The sequence below is a fragment of the Jaculus jaculus genome, chromosome 15 (genome assembly GCF_020740685.1).
Source record: "Jaculus jaculus isolate mJacJac1 chromosome 15, mJacJac1.mat.Y.cur, whole genome shotgun sequence".
In the NCBI taxonomy this organism is placed as follows: Eukaryota; Metazoa; Chordata; class Mammalia; order Rodentia; family Dipodidae; genus Jaculus; species Jaculus jaculus.
The window spans coordinates 68,528,915-68,546,095 of NC_059116.1; the positions used below are offsets into that span (position 1 = coordinate 68,528,915).

Genomic DNA, 17,181 nt, shown 5'->3' on the forward strand with positions numbered 1-17,181 from the left:
TACACCTTTCCAGAAGGAAAGGCAGGCCTCGCTTCCCTCCCAGGCAAGTCCCACACCCAGAGTGGGCTGTGTGGGGGGCGCATCTGAGGGCCAGTGCCCTCCAGCCCAGTGACTGTGAGACACGCTCTTCCTTTTCACCAGCCCCAGGCAGCTCAATCCCCCAGTGTTCTGGCTGGGCTGGACTGGGCTGGGCTGGGCTGACGTGGCCTCTCAGAGGTGGCCCAGAAGGGAAGTGCAGGAAGAGGCCAGCTCTGGGAAGGAGCCCTTGGTCCTCCACAGCAGGGAGAAGAGACATGAGGTGTGAGCTCAGATGGAGGGCTTCTTCCAAGGTTGGGTTTCCGAGCAGGAAGCCAGCCCCACCCAGGCCCAGAGAAGGAAAATAAATCCTGGACACGTATTTTTAGAAAGTGGGCAAACCCTGTTGCTCATGCAGGCTGCCATGGACCTGAAATCTAAAAGCCGGAAGGAAGCCAGGGCCCTGCAGGCTGCGCATCCGAAGGGGTCCTCCGTGCAATGCCAGAGGGCGAGCTGTGGATGCAGAGACCACTCTTGCCTTAGGTCTTCAGTTCTGGGAGGGGATTGCTGGCTACCTTTGTGTCTCTGGCAATGACTATAGTCCTGGAGGTGTGTGACCCAGACATGTGCGGAGCTCGGCCCCATGTGACCTCACCCAGACCTAGAGATGACCTTGAGAGGGAAGGGTGGCTCCTGTGGGTCACCCCACTTTTTCAGATGAAGACACAGAGGCTTGGAGGGTAAGTGCCCCCAGTGAGCCCTTGCAGGTGGGAATTATTGCAAGTCAGGCGAGCCAGCGACAGCGCCCGCTCCACTTGAACTGCAGGGTCTCAGCAGTGATCCCAGAGGACAGTTCCCATCCCACGCGCGTGCCTCCACTGGGGTGGTAGTCCTTGTGATCAATTGTGCCAGAAGAGGGACACTTCCCCACTCCATCTCCTGACCCTAACCCTCTGGAGTAACGGCAGTGACGGCTGAGGTCCCTGATCCCTCCACCCCCCACCAGCCTCAGGGATGCCCGTGCGCTTTGCACAGTATCCCTGCACATAGGGCAACTCCAAGCGCCAGAGCCAAGTCCTCAGGGCAGGGAGGGAGGCTGAGGGAGCCACAGGCTTTGGAATGGGTCGCACACACCGACCCCCCCCCCCCCATACACACACTGCTCCAGGCCAGGCTCTGAGGAGACCCAGCCTTCACCTGCCTTTCCTATTTATGCTGACAAGCTCCCAGTGCTCAAGTAGTGGGACCATAACTCCAGATCAGGAGTGAGTCTCCCAGAGGACAGGAAGTGACTCCCTGGGAGGACACAAGTCTGCAGGAGAAACTGGAAGGGGAGCACACACCCTCAAACTGGAAGGGGAGCACACACCCTCTGGTGACTGGCCGTGCCCAAGACAAAAGAAGGCAGCGAGGCCATAGCCCTGGTCCGGCTTGTGGAATCAACAAGGTGCTAGAAGCAGGGCATCTGCAGCCCAGGGGAGCAGGGCAGTGGCCCCAAGAGGCCCTGGTGAAGAGAAGGCCGTGAGCGGCTGCTGTGGCCTCACCCGAGAGATGGTCACAGAGCTAAAGAGGGCCGTATTTACCACGCGATGCTGAACGAAGGGGCACTATCCTGTTCCGTATTTCCTTTCTTATTTATTTTTACTTTAAAAACATTTTTATTGATTGATTGATTTGAATTTTATTTTCATTTATTTATTTGAGATGGAGAGAGGGAGAGAGAGAGAATAAGTGTGCCAGGGCCTCCAGCCACTGCTAACAAAGTCCAGACACGGCTTCACCTTGTGTATCTGGCTTACATGGGTCCTGGGGAATCGAACCTGGGCCTTTGTCTTTGCAGGCAAGCGCCTTCACTGCTAAGCCATCTCTCCAGCCCTCTTTATTTGAGAGAGAGAGAGTGAAGGAGAGAAAGAGGCAAATAGAAAGAAGGGCATGTTGGGACCTCCAGCCACTGCAGATGAATTCCAGACACATGCGTCACCTTGTGCATCTGGCTTACATGGGTCCTGGGGATTTGAACCAGGGTTCTTTGGCTTTGCATGCAAATGCCTTAACCCCTAAGCCATCTCTCCAGCCCCCCCCATTCAGTATTTCTTATATTTTATTTTTATTTATTTGAGAGAGATAGAGAGAGAGGAGGGGGAGAGAATATGCACACCAGGGCCTCTGGCTGCTGCAAATGAACTCCTGATGCATGCAACACTTTGTGCATCTGGCTTACATGGGTTCTGGGGAATCAAACCTGGGTCCTTAGGTTTTGTAGGCAGGTGCCTTAACTGCTAAGCCATTTCTCCACCCCCCCCCCAATTTGGTATTTCTTATCTTACCTCTCAAGCTTCAAAACTTAAGGGGACAGGTTTTAAATAAAGCTTGGTGGGCTGGAGAGATGGTTTAGCGGTTAAGCGCTTGCCTGTGAAGCCTAAGGACCCTGGTTCGAGGCTCAATTCCCCAGGACCCACGTTAGCCAGATGCACAAGGGGGCACACGCAGCTGGAATTCGTCTACAGTGGCTGGAGGCCCTGAACGCCCATTCTCTCTCTCTCTCGCTGCCTCTTTCTCTGTCTGTCGCTCTCAAATAAATAAATAAAAATAAAATTTTAAATAAAGCTTGGTGATGCACATCTGTAGTCCATTTGTGTCAACGTCAGCTACATACTGAGACCCTATCTCAAAAAGCAAAAATGAAAACGAGTTTCAAACTTTTCTTCACTTCCAGTGACTGTTTTATATTACAATCTTTTACTTATATATTTTGAGAGAGAGAGAGGGAGAGGGAGAGAATGGGTACACCAGGGCCTTCAGCTGCTGCAGACAAACTCCAGATGTGTTCGCCCCCTTGTGTGCATGTGCGACATTGCATGCTTGCATCAGTGTGTGTCTGGCTATGTGGGACCTAGAAAGCTGAACATGAGTCCTTAGGCTTTTCAGGCAAGTGCCTTAACTGCTAAGCCAGCTCTCCAGCTCATTATAAACATTTAAATTCTCCCTCGCCCCACCCCAGCGTTGGGAATTGGACTCAGGACCTTGAGTATGCTAGATAAATTCTCTTCCACTGAGCTACATCCCTAGCTCAACATTTTGGTTCTATCATTTATCCTGGAAGAATGAACTGAGAAGATGCGTATGGTGGCACACACTTTTGATCCCAGGACTCTAGAAGCTAAGACAGGAGAGTTGAGTTTGAGGACATTGCCTTAAAAAGAAACAAAAGAGTGAACTGAGAAAGAAAGGCCCTTACAAGAAAGTTTCAACAACATGTGGATTATGAATCCAAAATAACACGGCTAAGTATTCTTTTAGCTCTGAGTATAGAAGGCAAGACAGAGGCAGGAGGTGCTTCAGCTAATGTGGCATCCCAGACTTAGCAAGAGCTTCCTTACATCGTCTCACTGGAAATTTCTCAACAGGCAGAGCCATCGTCCCCAAACTCAAACACTTACACATCAAGCAAATGGGCAAGATACAGAGATCCAGTTGATCTGACTTCATGGACCAGGAAAGTGTACAACAGAACCATCTGGAAGCTGAAGACAGCCTTATAAATTTGCTGTCATAACAACCTACAGCAAGCAACTTGATGTCACTTGTGTGAGGCTTATGTCATTCCACAAAGGCCATTGAGACCCGGAGGCATCATTACTAACAAGATCAGGCCTCTAGGTGTATGTTGCAACATTCGAGGGCAGTGTAGTCATATAATAAGCAACATGATGACTGTATGACCAGAGACGCCAAGAGCTGAAATCAACTCAGTCACCTAGCATAGTGTGTGTGTGTGTGTGTGTGTGTATGTCTGCCTGGCACACAGGTTCTTTGTTCATTCAACCCCACCCCTTGAAGGCATTTCCAGAATTTAGGTTAGTGCCCTTGACAGCTTCATACGCAAATACTCTGGTTCAAGTTTATGAAGTGTGACGTGTTTGTCAGTGACTAAGTTTCACTACACTCAGCTTCCAACTGTGAGTTTCTACCCATGGCTAGGGTAGGACAGTCACAGTCTCTACCTCCACAGCTGGCAAAGCAAGGGGTGGCCTGGGAGCATTGGTGCCCTGAACCTAGAAGTGGCTGGCACTCCGGCTCTAACACCCAGAAAAGGGGCTTGGGGTCTTCAGAAATTCTGTGGGCTTTACTTTCCAAATGCAAATGAACCTCAGAAGGTCCCAGTAAGAAAATAGCTGGTTTCAATTTCAAAGGATTCACAACCTACATTAAACACGATGGGGACCCTTCCTAGCCTGCCTTGCTCTTGATCATAGTATACTCCAAAGTGGGGATCCAGGGAAGACCAGCACAGGAGACAAGGAAGAAGCTGAGAGGTGGACGGCACCCCAATGGAGACTAGGTGGGCTGTCCAGACTTGTCCAGGCTTTGCTGGTGACTCCACAGTTTGTAAAGGAATCCCTTCCTGCTCCCAGGCCTTGTCCAAGGCTGCCCACCACTTCTGAGGTAGTGATTGGCCTTTCTTATGATTTTTTTTTTTTTGTTTTGCTTTCAAAGCAAAGCCTCATGTAGCCCAGACTGTCCTTGCTGTAGCTGTGGAGAACATCTGATCAATTCTCCTGCCTCCATGTCCCAAGGGCTGACCACATGCATCATCATGCTTGGCATGGAAGTTTGGCTGTCTTTTTCTAAATACAGACATCTTTAAAAATTCTTTGGCTGAAACACAGAAAAACTGACTCTATGTGGTGAGGATGGGATGGCCTTAGGCCTCTCTTCAGAGGCAGGATTCCTGTCCTCCAGGGCTTTCATGCCCTGAGAAAACTGGTGATTCTGGAGGGCAAGGGCGTGGGGGAGGGAGGCCCGCAGGCTGAGCAGGATTGCTGGCTGGGAGTCCATTTCAAACTCCTTTTCAAAGAGTTACGACTTTCCCAGGACACAGCAGTTTCCAGCTCTGTCTTTTCTCAGATATTTGAAAGCAGGGCTTGTCTAACTAGTAGATTAGAAAAGGATATGGGGATACTTTAAAGCAGAAGGGGGAAATAAAAGCTTTGTTGGGAAGAGAAGACACAAAACCTGTTTGGTCACTTGTCACTTCGTTGAGAACACAAACCTCTTACAGGTGAACACTCCCCAGCTCCTCCCCTTCCTCTTTCCATCCAGCAGCCTTGGCTGGGGACCAGGACAGAGACAAGAAGAGACTTAGAAAAGCAAGGCTACTGCTCATCCAGAGCGCCACTGTTGGATGACAGAAATTTAAGAACACAGGGAGAAGTTTAGGGCAAAAAAAAAAAAAAAAAAAAGTTTATTAATCTTGCCATGTCACAGTGATAAGAAAATACATACGACAAGAAACAATACCTTCATTGTGCACAAGCCACCATTAGGAAAATACCAGTGCAGCAGACACTTTAAAAAAATGACATACTTATCTTCTCTCTCTTCCTCTTTGATGAACATTAAAGAGCTGATTTCACCTGTGTGAAAAGCTGCCACTGAATCCTCTGAAAGCCAGGGCTCTGGGGGTGTAAAAGAGTGCATTTCTGAGGGTTTGTTTTTCTTTTTAAAATTGCGTGTGTGTTAGAGAGAGAGAATGGGCCTGCAGGGCCTCATGCCACCGCATATGAAATCCAGACACATGTGCCACTTTGTGCATCTGGCCCTACACGGGTACGAGGGAATTGGACCCAGGGCAACAGACTTTTCAATAAAGCATCTTTAACAGCTGAGTCATCTCTCCAGCCCAGTTTATTGAATAAGATCAATACTAAGTGTTACATAGGCCTCATCCACTAAGCTCTGAAAACTGGTTCTGAATGGGATTCTCTAGTGTTCCCCACCGGAAGTGTGAGCAAAGAATCCTCCCATCAGAAATGAGCTTTGCAGCCCAGCCCATGGGCCCTCCTTGGTGGCTGAGGACTCTGAGATTCGCCTGTGCCTGGCAGTGTGTGGCGGGGACCTCGGTGTTCCTGAATGGGTGGAATTCCACAACCTGGCTCTTTCCTGTGCACTTTTCCCCTCAAGCAGCACTACTGGAGAATGTGGCCTTAGGGAGGAGAAAACAATAATCAATTCTGGCCATTTTGTGAAGATGAACATGCATACCAGGCCGCAAACATCACACCCCAAGGATAAAGAAGAAAGAATGGGAGCAAGTGGGCTTCTCTCAGGATGGCAAAGTAGGACCATTTCCAGATGAGGCTCTAGTGTGGACATCTGTGTGTGTTTGTAAATGTAAAGGAGAACTGTTTGATGATGTTTTAAATGATTAGCATGTCAAGATGTTTTTCCCACAAATGGAGAGTGATGTACAAATATCACCTGAAAAGAACCTGTGCTTTTCAGACTCATCTTTCCTTTTCATTTCAATCTTGCTCTGAAAAATATGGTCCTTCAAATTACCTGGAACCAGACGGCCTTTGAGAGTGTCACAGCACATAGTTATGGCAAAGAAACGAGTGCCCTTCAGCAAACAGATATCCACACTGACAGGTTAGGTCATTAGCAGGATAGTCCAGCTGTTTTTATGAAACTAGGAATTTGGGTACAAAAAAACAGCTAGAGTGACAGTCAATAAAATTATGAATAAATAGAAATTATGAATAAATAGGAGGAAAAGATATAATTCTTTAAAATAATTGAGAATATCATGTAATAACAAAGTTGCTTATATGTAAGATAAAACTCAAGTTGTTTTTCAAAAGTGTCATTATGAGAATATACTAACATATAGTCAAACTCACTCCATTTACAATAAAATAATGGGAGAAGATAAGAAGAAATGATCTTGATATACAGAGGGTATGTGTAACATTAGCTGGATGAAGATCTTCAAAAATTAAATACTGTACAGCATCTCACTTTGTAAAAAGCAAGCAATCATGAATCCTTTAGGCAAATACAACATGAAAAGGAGTAAGATTAAGTACTTTTTTGTTTGTTTGTTTTTTCGAGGTAAGGTCTCACGCTAGCCCAGGCTGACCTGGAATTCACTATGTAGTCTCAGGGTGGCCTCGAACTCATAGCGATCCTCCTCCCTCTGCCTCCTGAGTACTGGGATTAAAGGCGTGAGCCACCACACCCTGCTCAGAGTCAGTACGTTTTAAAGCATAAGACAAAAGCCTCTGTTTAAATTAAGAGCATCAAGAATTTATGAGACTAGTTCATGAAAACAAAAGCAAGATGAGATGTGGTTATAAGGGGAAAAAAAACACATAATCGTACATTTTATATAAGGAAGGTGGAATACTGTGAAAATGGCCTTCAACAGTACGCTTGAGTTTGAATCTTAGTAATACTCAACAGGAAAGAAACAGGCTTTGTTGTAGTGCTGGCTGGAACTCAAGCAAGAAGGGCATGACTCAGGAGAGCCCTTCCCTACCTATTTTTAGAGGTATAAGACTCTAGCCTTAAGTAGCTTTGATAATAACGTTCGTGGCTGCAGCTCATATGAGACATTGTTTGGGAGAAAACCAGTTCTCTTCATGCTTGTAACCTAGTTTGCTGTTTTCTCCCTTTCAAATTAATCCCAAATTGTTGCTCACGGAACACAACCAGCCAGGGACTTTTGAGGGTCTTGTTTCCTTCTGGGAACACACAAAACTAGTTAGGTGACAAGGTAAGGAAAAAATTTTTAAATTTCTTTAAATTTAAAAAAATGGTCTTCAGTAAAAATAGGAACTATCTTTCCTTTTTGGAAGCAGGAAATGTTACTTTAATTGGGAACAGAAAAACATATTGTTAAGGAAAAGAAAATAGTCTGAATTCATCCAAACATTAGATATGTGTCCTTTGAAGACTTCCACATTAGGAAGTAACGATTTTTTTTGTGCCATCCATTACAATGCTTGAGGGGTCTATCATGAGAAAAGTGTTCATATCCGTGGCTATATGCTTATGTAATAAAGAATGCCTTCAGATCTGCAGTTGATACAACACACAATGATTGTATATGCTAACATGTTATGTACATAAACTGCTACACAATAGAGTCATACATGTAGATCCCAGGAACAGAGATTTTGGGGGAGACTTGCTTTCCCAAAATGATCTCCCGTTCTGCTCTTTAGAGTTTAGCTTCTTTAGACTGTAAAGACTTCATTTGCATTTTCATTTAAGAAAGCGGGTCAACCTGAATTATATGGAGAAACAAACGTAAACCCTGCTGCAAAGCACCATCTTTTACCTTTTTTTTTTTCTTTTTTTCTGAGGTAGGGTCTCACTCTGGCCCAGGCTGATCTGGAATTCACTATGGAGTGTCAGGGTGGCCTCGAACTCATGGCCATCCTCCTACCTCTGCCTCCCCAGTGCTGGGATTAAAGACGTGCGCCACCACGCCCGGCTCATCTTTTAGCTTTTAAAACCAAACAAATGAAGTCATATGAGGACACTGTAAATATTCAACAAGCATTTCTTTCTTTCTTTATTATTATTTTTCTAAGAAGTTAAGGAGAAATCCTAAACATTAGAGCTAATCTGGCTTCTATGTCCTGCACGTGAGAGAAAAGGCTGGGCGAGAGAGACTCCCTCCGCCCCAATCGAAAGCCATGTGGCACCTGCAGTCACGGAAACCCACAGGTCACGAAGGTGATCGACTTTAAAAAGGGGAAGGTGACCGCTCGGGGCGGGGGGCCTTGGTTCTCGCCTAGCCCGCCCAGGCCGGTGTCCGGGGCTCCACCCCGCGCTGCGCAGCTCCGTGCGGCCGTGCGCGGCTTTGCAGGGCGTCGGGGCGCTCGCGTTTCCCGGGGCCCGCGGCCCCCCGCGCGCTCACAGCGGCTCCTTGAGCAGCCCGAGCTTGCGCAGGGCCTCGCGCCGCGCCGCCTCCGACGAGCCCCGGCCCGAGAACTGCACGGTGACGCCCTGCGCGCGGAAGCCCGCCGCCCGGGGCAGCGAGCCGGCGCGCGGGCGGGCGTCGCGGGCGCCGTCGGGCCGCGGCTCGTACAGGCTGCGGCTGGCGTTCTGGCGCGCCAGCTTGCCGGGCTCGGGCCGGAACGTCAGGGTCTTGCCGGTGGGCGCGAAGGGGCTGGCCTCGCTCCGCAGGGCCTCGTGCGCGCTCGCGAAGCCGTTGGCCGGCGGCTGCTCGGTCTGCACGGCCCGGCACTGCGACGCCGGGGCCAGCGCTCCCGCCCGGGGACCCGGCCGGCTCGGGGCGCGCGCGGCGGCGGCGGCGGCGGGGGGGCTCGGGGGCGCCGGCCCGGGGCTCGGGCTCGGGCGCCAGGAAGGACGCGCCGTTGATGTTGGCCAGGACCTGCGCCTTGCGCTCCTGCACGTTGACGGCCGCCCTGGAGATGGTCTTGTTGAAGTCCTTGCCCGCGCTGTTGGTCACGCTGATGTTGCTGGGGAAGCGGTGCACCTTGGGCGCGGGTCGGTGCCACGGGACGTGGTCCCCGGTTCGAGAGGCCAAGGCAGCCGGCGTCCTCCATTCCCCGGGCCTGCCCTCCCTGGACGGGGAGGTGGGGGAGAGGGCTTCGCTGCCTGCCAACTTCTCGGATATCTTCTGAGCAATCACGAGAGGCGTGGGCACGGAGCGGGGCAGCTTGGGGTGCTCTGCTGGAAGAGCGGGCGGTGGCAGCTCCTTCCTGGGGGTGCTGGGCACGGAGGGCGGCGGGGTGAGCGCCTCGGGGACCCTGGAGTCTGGTCGCGGTGGAGTCAAGGTGGCTTGTTTCCCGCCTTCGAGGACAGGTCCAGTCCCTGAAAAGCGACGCACAAGACATCATCAGCTTCTGCCCTACCTGGAGCCAGGTGCGCGGTATTCCTGTCTACTGAATGTAGATCGGCCTTAAAAGCACGCCCATCCCTGATCGCCCAGGGAGCGAGCAGGCAGTTCATAATTCTCAGGACATAGGCTGAGAACAAACGGATCCTGACATGAAGGTGAAGGTCTGCAACTTAGAAATGGGCCTCACCGAGGAAGCAACCTGGAAAGGTGTCCTTTTTGAGGCTGTGCCAAGAGGTAAGCAATGACTACCAGCCAGAGGACCTTACAGAGAGGGCACCGAGGCTGCACAGCTGCGTGGCACATAGCTCTAACAGAACTACACAGAAGGAGGTCACGGTGGTGCCACCGTCCCCTGGCACTGGCATTCAGCAGGGACACTCAGCCTCCCGTTCTCTCAGCATTCACCAACCATGGGTCGCTGACCCTTCTCTGCATCCGCTCGGGCTACCCATCTTATCTTCAGAATCTCAGACAAGGCCTAACTCGGCAAGCGCCTAAAAGTGCTACGAACACAGGAAGTTAGAGAGGGGTGGGCACAAGCGGCACATTTCCAAAACCTATTTCCTCTGGCATGATTATGCGACCTGATCTTTTAAAAGAACCAGCTGGTTCAAATTACTTTAGGAACTACACTTCTTCGAAGTAGAAGTGTAATAAAAATGCAAAATTCAGTTGTCTCTTCTCTGCAGGGTTGGCTGCAAACTCTGCTTTATTTTTGCATGGAATTCATGACAGGATGTCGACTCCTGAGTAACACACCGCCTTGATTAGGAAGAACATGTACATCACCCAGGCATGGTGACGCTCACTCAGAATCCCAGCATTTGAGAGGCAGGCAACAGGATTGCCAATTTGAGTCCATCCTGGGCTAGTTAGCAAGTTCCAGGCTACATAGTGAAAACCTGCCTAAAAAACACAAACAAAAAAAAACACATTCCCAGAGGCTCTGACAAGTTGTAGTACTTTACAGCTACCAGAGCCCAAGTATTTTCCCTCAGATTTTCTTTATCCATTCAATTCTATGCCCCTACTTTTTTTTCCCACTCTAGCTCAAGGCTGACCTGGAATTCACTATGTTGTCTCAGGCTGGCCTCGAACTCAGTGATCCTCCTACCTGTGGGATTAAAAGTGTATGCCACCACATCTGGCTATCCTTGTTTGTTTTTCCTAGCCTTTCCAATTAGGAAAAATAAGCTGCATGAATTCTCTCCCTGGCCATTTCCCTCCAGTACGATCCCATGACTCAATGGACAAAAGCATACCTCTCCTTTGATGCTACCCGGTACTGGGCGAGTGCGCAGAATGCATGACAACGTGAACTGTTCTCTTTGCTTTTCTGATCCAGCTGCTTCCATTCAAACACTTTTACCTTGAAAAGTCATGTGCTAGAAATGGAATATAATCTTGTATTGTATACAAGTGCCTTGTATCTTTTCTTTGTGGGCTACAATTGCTGCCTGGAAGCGACTTCCAGTTTGCTTTCTTTACACACGCACACACCCCCCCACACAAAGATAAACTCTATATGCTCCGCTGCTCTCATTTCTTTTCTTTTTTGCTCCCAGCTGGTCTCATTCTTCATTCTAGTGCTTGCAGATGTTCCCTTGCTGGACCGTCTAAAAGGCCGCTTCTTCCTTTAGGAAGCCGAGAGGCTGCAACAACTTCTATACTGATAAACACAAGCAAATGCAGAAGCAGTGCCAATATGTCTTGGGCACACCACCAAACCAAGCCAAAGGTCTGGGCACCTGTGTGTTACTGCTCACCTTCTACCTGAGGCACATCTGAAAGGCCCTCAGCTTCCCCGGCTGTTGGTCCTGGCTGTACTAAATCGATGACATCTTCAGGCTCAGAGTGACTGGAAGGGCTCTCTTCCAGAGACTGTGGAGAGTGGCAATGAATGCCACTATCACACAGGGCTGGCTCATCGAAATCATCTTCCAGGGAATCAAGAGTCTCTTCAAAGAAGAGGATGACATCCTTTTCCTCATGTGTGAGGTGCTTCAGGCTCTCATCGTCCTGAAAGATAGATTTGGGGATTGGGAATGGAAGAGAGAAACAAACAGTGATGTTATGGAAGAGAAAAAGCCACAACTAGAGTCAATACCTAGACCAGGGTAGAATTTCCTATAGTCTTGAAGGTCCCTAACATTTGGGTCACCTTGCTGAAAAACTGTTTAAGTTCATCACTATTTTAACTGCATTAAAAAGAAGTACAGGGGCTGGAGAGATTGCTTAGCGGTTAAGCACTTGCCTGTGAAGCCTAAAGACCCTGGTTCGAGGCTTGATTCCCCAGGACCCACATTAGCCAGATGCACAAGGGGGTGCACATGTCTGGAGTTCGTTTGCAAGTGGCTGGAGGCCCTGGCACGCCCATTTTCTCCCTCTCTCTCACTCTGCCTTTCTCTCTGTGTCTGTCGCTCTCAAATAAATAAATAATGAACAACAACAACAAAGTACAGGGCTGGGCTGGAGAGATGGTTTAGCAGTTAAACACTTGCCTGTGAAGCCTAAGGACCCTGGTTTGAGGCTTGATTCCCCAGGACCCACATTAGCCAGATGCACAAGGGGGCACACGCATCTGGAGTTTGTTTGCAGTGGCTGGAAGCCCTGGTACGCCCATTCTCTTTCTCTCTCTCTGCCTCTTTCCCTCTCTGTCTGTCGCTCTAAAATAAATACATAAAAATTTTTAAAAAGTGCAGGGCTGGAGAGATGGTTTAGTGGTTAAGGCATATGCCTGCGAAGCCTAAGGAGCCAGGTTCGATTCTCCAGGTCCCAAGTAAGCCAGATGCACAAGGTGGCGCATGCGTTTGGAGTTTGTTTGCAATGGCTGGAGGCCCTTGCATTCTCTCTCTCTCTCCCTCTCTCTGTCTCAAATAAATAACCAAAATAGATAAAATGTTTAAAACAATATTTAACAAAAAGGGCTGGAGAGATGGCTTAGCAGTAAAGATAGTTTGCCTGCGAAGCCAAAGGACCCATGTGAGCCAGATACACAAGGTGGTGCATGCATTTGGAGTACATTTACAGCAGCTGAAGGCCCTAGCATGCCCATGTGCTCTCTCCCATTCTCTCAAATAAATAAATAAATATTTAAAAAATACACTAGGCTGGAGAGATGGCTCTGCAGTTAAGACACTTGCCTCCAAAACCTAGTGACCTGGGTTTGATTCCCCAGTACCCACATAGAGCCAGATGCACAAAGTGGTACATGCATCTGGAGTTCAGAATAAAACACATGCCTTTAATCCCAGCATCTGGGAGGCAGAGATAGGAGGATCACTGTGAGGTCAACCTGAGACTACATAGTTAATTCCAGATCAGCCTGGGCCAGACTGAGACCCTATCTCAAAAAACCAAAAAGAAAAAAAAAAAAAAAAGCCAGGCGTGGTGGCGCACACCTTTAATCCCAGCACTCGGGAGGCAGAGGTAGGAGGATCACTGTGAGTTCGAGGCCACCCTGAGACTCCATAGCGAATTCCAGGAGAGCCTGAGCTAGAGTGAGACCCTACCTCGAGAAACAAGATAAACAAACAAAAAACCAAGAAAACCCAACACTCAGTGCTGGGCAAGGTATGAGGTCAGCCTGGAACTACAGAGCGAATTCCTGGTCAGCCTGGATTTAGAGTGAGACCCTACCTCGAAAAAAGAAAAAGTCTTTGGGCTGGAGAGATTTCTCAGCAGTTAAGGTGCTTGCCTGCAAAACCTAATGACACGGATTCAATTCCCAAGTACCTAGGTAAAGCCAGATACACAAATTGTATCTAGAGTCCATTTGCAGTGGCTAGAGGCCCTGCCCCATTCTTTGTTTCTCTGCTTGCAAATGAAATATTTTTTAAGTATGCTGTCAGAAAGGCAAAGAAAAGAGAAGTTCTGAGCCAGAGAGATGGCTGAATGGTGAAAGGCAATTGCTTACAACGTCTGACGGCCTGGATTTGATTTCCCAGGACCCACATAACGCTAGATGCACAAAGTGGCACGTGCAGGTAGAGTTTGTTTGCCGTGACAAGAGATTCTGGTGTGCCTATTCTCTCAATCTCTCTCTCTTTTTCCTTACAAATGAATAAATAAAATATTTTTTAAAAAATAGAAGTTCTTAGAGCTGATCATGAGCTCTCTGGTCTGTGGGCTGTAGTGGATCTACACAGCAGAGCATGTCTCCACCAAGAACTCCTCAGAAATGCTGCTTTCAACTTACTGCTGCTAGACATATTGCGGTGTCCATATTAACAAGGGGGCTTCTGGTTAAACAAACACTGGATTGAACTCACATATTTATTGCCTCTTTCCAGAAATGCCTTATTCTTTAAACAAATTTTTTCATTTTTATTTATTTATTTGACAGAGAGAAAGAGGCAGTGAGAGAGAGAGAGAGAGAGAATGCGCGCGAATGGGTGTGCCAGGGCCTCCAGCCATTGCAAATAAGCTCCAGATGCATGCACAACCTTGTACATCTGGCTAACATGGGTCCTGGGGAATCGAGCCTTGAGCTGGGGTCCTTAGGCTTCACAGTCAAGCACTTAACTGCTAAGCCATCTCTCCCTTATTTACTTCATAAGTGGGCACAAGTCACAAAGACAAAAGTCTTCAGCAAAGAGACGAGGATCTTAAAGGAAGGGGAGTCAGAAGCAGAAGTCCAGGCGGAAGACCCAAGGAAACTCACGGCCTGGGTGGAGCTCAGGTACTGACTGGGAGGCTGTGCGCTTCAAGAGCCACAGCAAAACGGACATGGACCAGAGCAGGCTGGCTGGAGTGTCTTTCAGAAGCAATTAGCTTAGTGGCACATGTATCTGGAGTTCATTTGCAGTGGTTAGAGGCCCTGGTGTGCTGCTCATTCTCTCTCTCTCTGTCCCTGTTTTCATTGTTCACATGTGAATGTGCATGCCACAGCACTTGTGCGGAGGTTCAAGGACAACTTTCAGAGGTTGGTCCCTGCTTCTTATCTTCTTTCGAGACAGAATCTCAATCTCCCTTTCTCTCTCCCTCTCACTTTCTCCCTCCCTCTTTTTCTCCTTTTTTCTCTCTCAGCCTCCCATCTTGCATTCAGTATGTTGGGATTACACACTTTTATATTTGAATGGCAGAGGAAAGAAGACTATTTGGGGGTTGAATTTGAGGTCTCAGGCTTGAGTGGCAAGTGCTCTATCCACGAAGCCATCTTCCCAGCCTCCTAAATGAATGTTTGCTTTCTTTCTTTCTTTCTTTCTTTCTTTCTTTCTTTCTTTCTTTCTTTCTTTCTTTCTTTCTTTCTTTCTCTCTCCCTCTCTCTCTCTCTCTCTCTCTCTCTCTCTCTCTCTCTTTCTTTCTTTCTTTCTTTCTTTCTTTCTTTCTTTCTTTCTCCTGCCCCCAACCTCTGCTGAGTTAGGGTAACTCTAGCCAAGGCTGACCTGGAACTCACCTTGTATTCCCAGGTTGGTCTTGAACTCCTACCTGTGCCTCCCGAGTGCTGGGATTAAAGGTATGTGCCACCATGCCAGGCCTTAAATATTTATTCTTAAAGAAAGTAAAATAAGCTGGGCTTGATGGTGCATGCCTTCAATCTTAGCACTCGGGAGGCAGAGGTAGGAGGATCGCTGTGAGTTTGAGGACACCCTGAGACTACATAGTGAATTCCAGGACAGCCTGGGCTAGAGTGAGACCCTACCTCAAAAAACAAAACAAAACAAAAAGTCTGCAGTAGTGGCCATGATGCTGAGTTGATAGTGAGGAACTATCTAGAAAACAGGGGTAGCAAATGAATCCAAACAGCTGGTAGATCAACCAGTAGCAGTGCCTTGCGGGGGAAACTTGAAGGGGGCTGAAGAGCTCTAAAGGCCGCCACCAAGGGTTCCCCCAAGGTAGCAAGACGGCAGTATCTGTAATAAAGACCGTAAATACGGTTTTTTAAATTTTTTTCAGATAGGCTCTCAAGAGCTGAAAGTACGGGAATAGTGGTGATAGGAACAGAGAGGATATGGACTTGAGACTTGAAAAGCCTGTGCCACTCTCGTGTCTGGCTTGACATGGGCACTGTGGAATTGAACCCAGACCAGCAAGCTTTACAAACAAGCACCTTTTTTTTTTTTCCTTTCCTTTGAGGTAGGGTCTCAGTCTAGCTCAGGCTGACCTGGAATTTACTATATAGTCTCAGGGTGGTCTCAAACTCACAGCAACCCTCAAGCAAGCACCTTTAACTGCTGAGCTATCTCCCCAGCCTTTTTTTTTTTCCCGAGGTAGGGGTTCACTCTAGCTCAGGCTGACTTGGAATTCACTGTATAGTTTCAGGGTGGCCTTGAACTAGTGGTGATCCTACCTCTGCCTTCCGAGTGCTGGAATTAAAGGTGTGCACCATCATGCCTGGCTGCTGCTGCTTCTTTTTTTAAATGTGTTTTGAGACAAGGCCTTGAACTCACTATGTTGCTCAGGCTGGCCTCAAATTCATGATCCTCCTTCCTGTCTCCAACTGCTGATTTTAGGCAGGTACTACCATGCCCGGCTCTGCCATGTCTTAGTTGTTGGGAATAGCACTATGTTGAAAACGAGGAAGTGCATGTCTCTTTGGCATACTGATCTCATTTTCTTAGGATGTACACCCAGGAGTGAATGAAACTGTTGGACCATATAGCAGATCTCTACTTCATTTTTTTTCTAGAAAACTCACTACTGTTTTTCATAATGGCTGTACATTACATATCCACTTAACAGTGTGCGGTTTTCTCTATATCCTCACAAGCACATTATCTTTAGTATTTTCACATTCTTACTGGGGTGGTACCCCATTATGCTCTTGATTTGCATCTCCCTAATGATTAATGATGTTGAACATTTCTTCATAAATCTGTTGGTTATGTGAACATTTTTTAAGAAATGTCAATTTAGGTCTACTGTCCATTTTGTAGTTGGGCTTTCTTTGTTTGTTTGTTTTGGTTGGTTGGTTGGTTTTTCAAGGTAGGATCTTACTCTAGCTCAGGCTGACCTGGAATTCACTATGTAGTCTCAGGCTAGCCTTGGACTCATGGTGATCCTCCTAGCTCTGCCTCCCAAGTGCTGGGATTAAAGGCGTGCGCCACCACGCCCGGCTAAAAACCCATTTTGAGTCGACTTTTGAACTGGCAATGAAATGGGTCCATTTCATTCTTCTGCATGTAGACAATCCAGTTTCCCAGCACCATTTACTGGAAAGTCGGCACCTTCTCCAATGTGGATGCTTTTAGCATCTTGGTTGCAAGGCAGCCAGCTGTAGCTGCATGAGTTTACTTCTAGGCTCTCTACTGTGTCCCACGGCTCTGTGTGTCTGTATTTATGCTCACGCTATGCTGCGTGTGCGAACGTGTGTGGGTGTGCATGTGCACGTGTGTGCGTGTGTAGTGTTGACGACTGAGTCAGCGCCTTGCACATTCTAAGGAAAGACTATGTCTTTGAGCTACAGCCCCCAGTCCTGCCATTCTTGTTTGATTATAAGTACAACTTTGTAGTATATATTTTTAAAATTATTTTTGTTTATTTATTTATTTATTTGAGAGCAACAG

The 17,181-nt window shown here is 48.0% G+C and overlaps 1 protein-coding gene across 1 annotated transcript in view; it reads right to left on the reverse strand.

Annotated features, from left to right (window-relative positions):
- Positions 1-8,721: 8,721 nt before the first annotated feature.
- Proser2 (proline and serine rich 2) overlaps positions 8,722-17,181 on the reverse strand; it is a 42,524-nt gene continuing 34,064 nt past the window's right edge. The window contains 3 exon segments of the mRNA XM_045135174.1: positions 8,722-9,082; positions 9,084-9,645; positions 11,422-11,692. Coding sequence (XP_044991109.1) covers positions 8,722-9,082; positions 9,084-9,645; positions 11,422-11,692 — 1,194 coding nt within the window.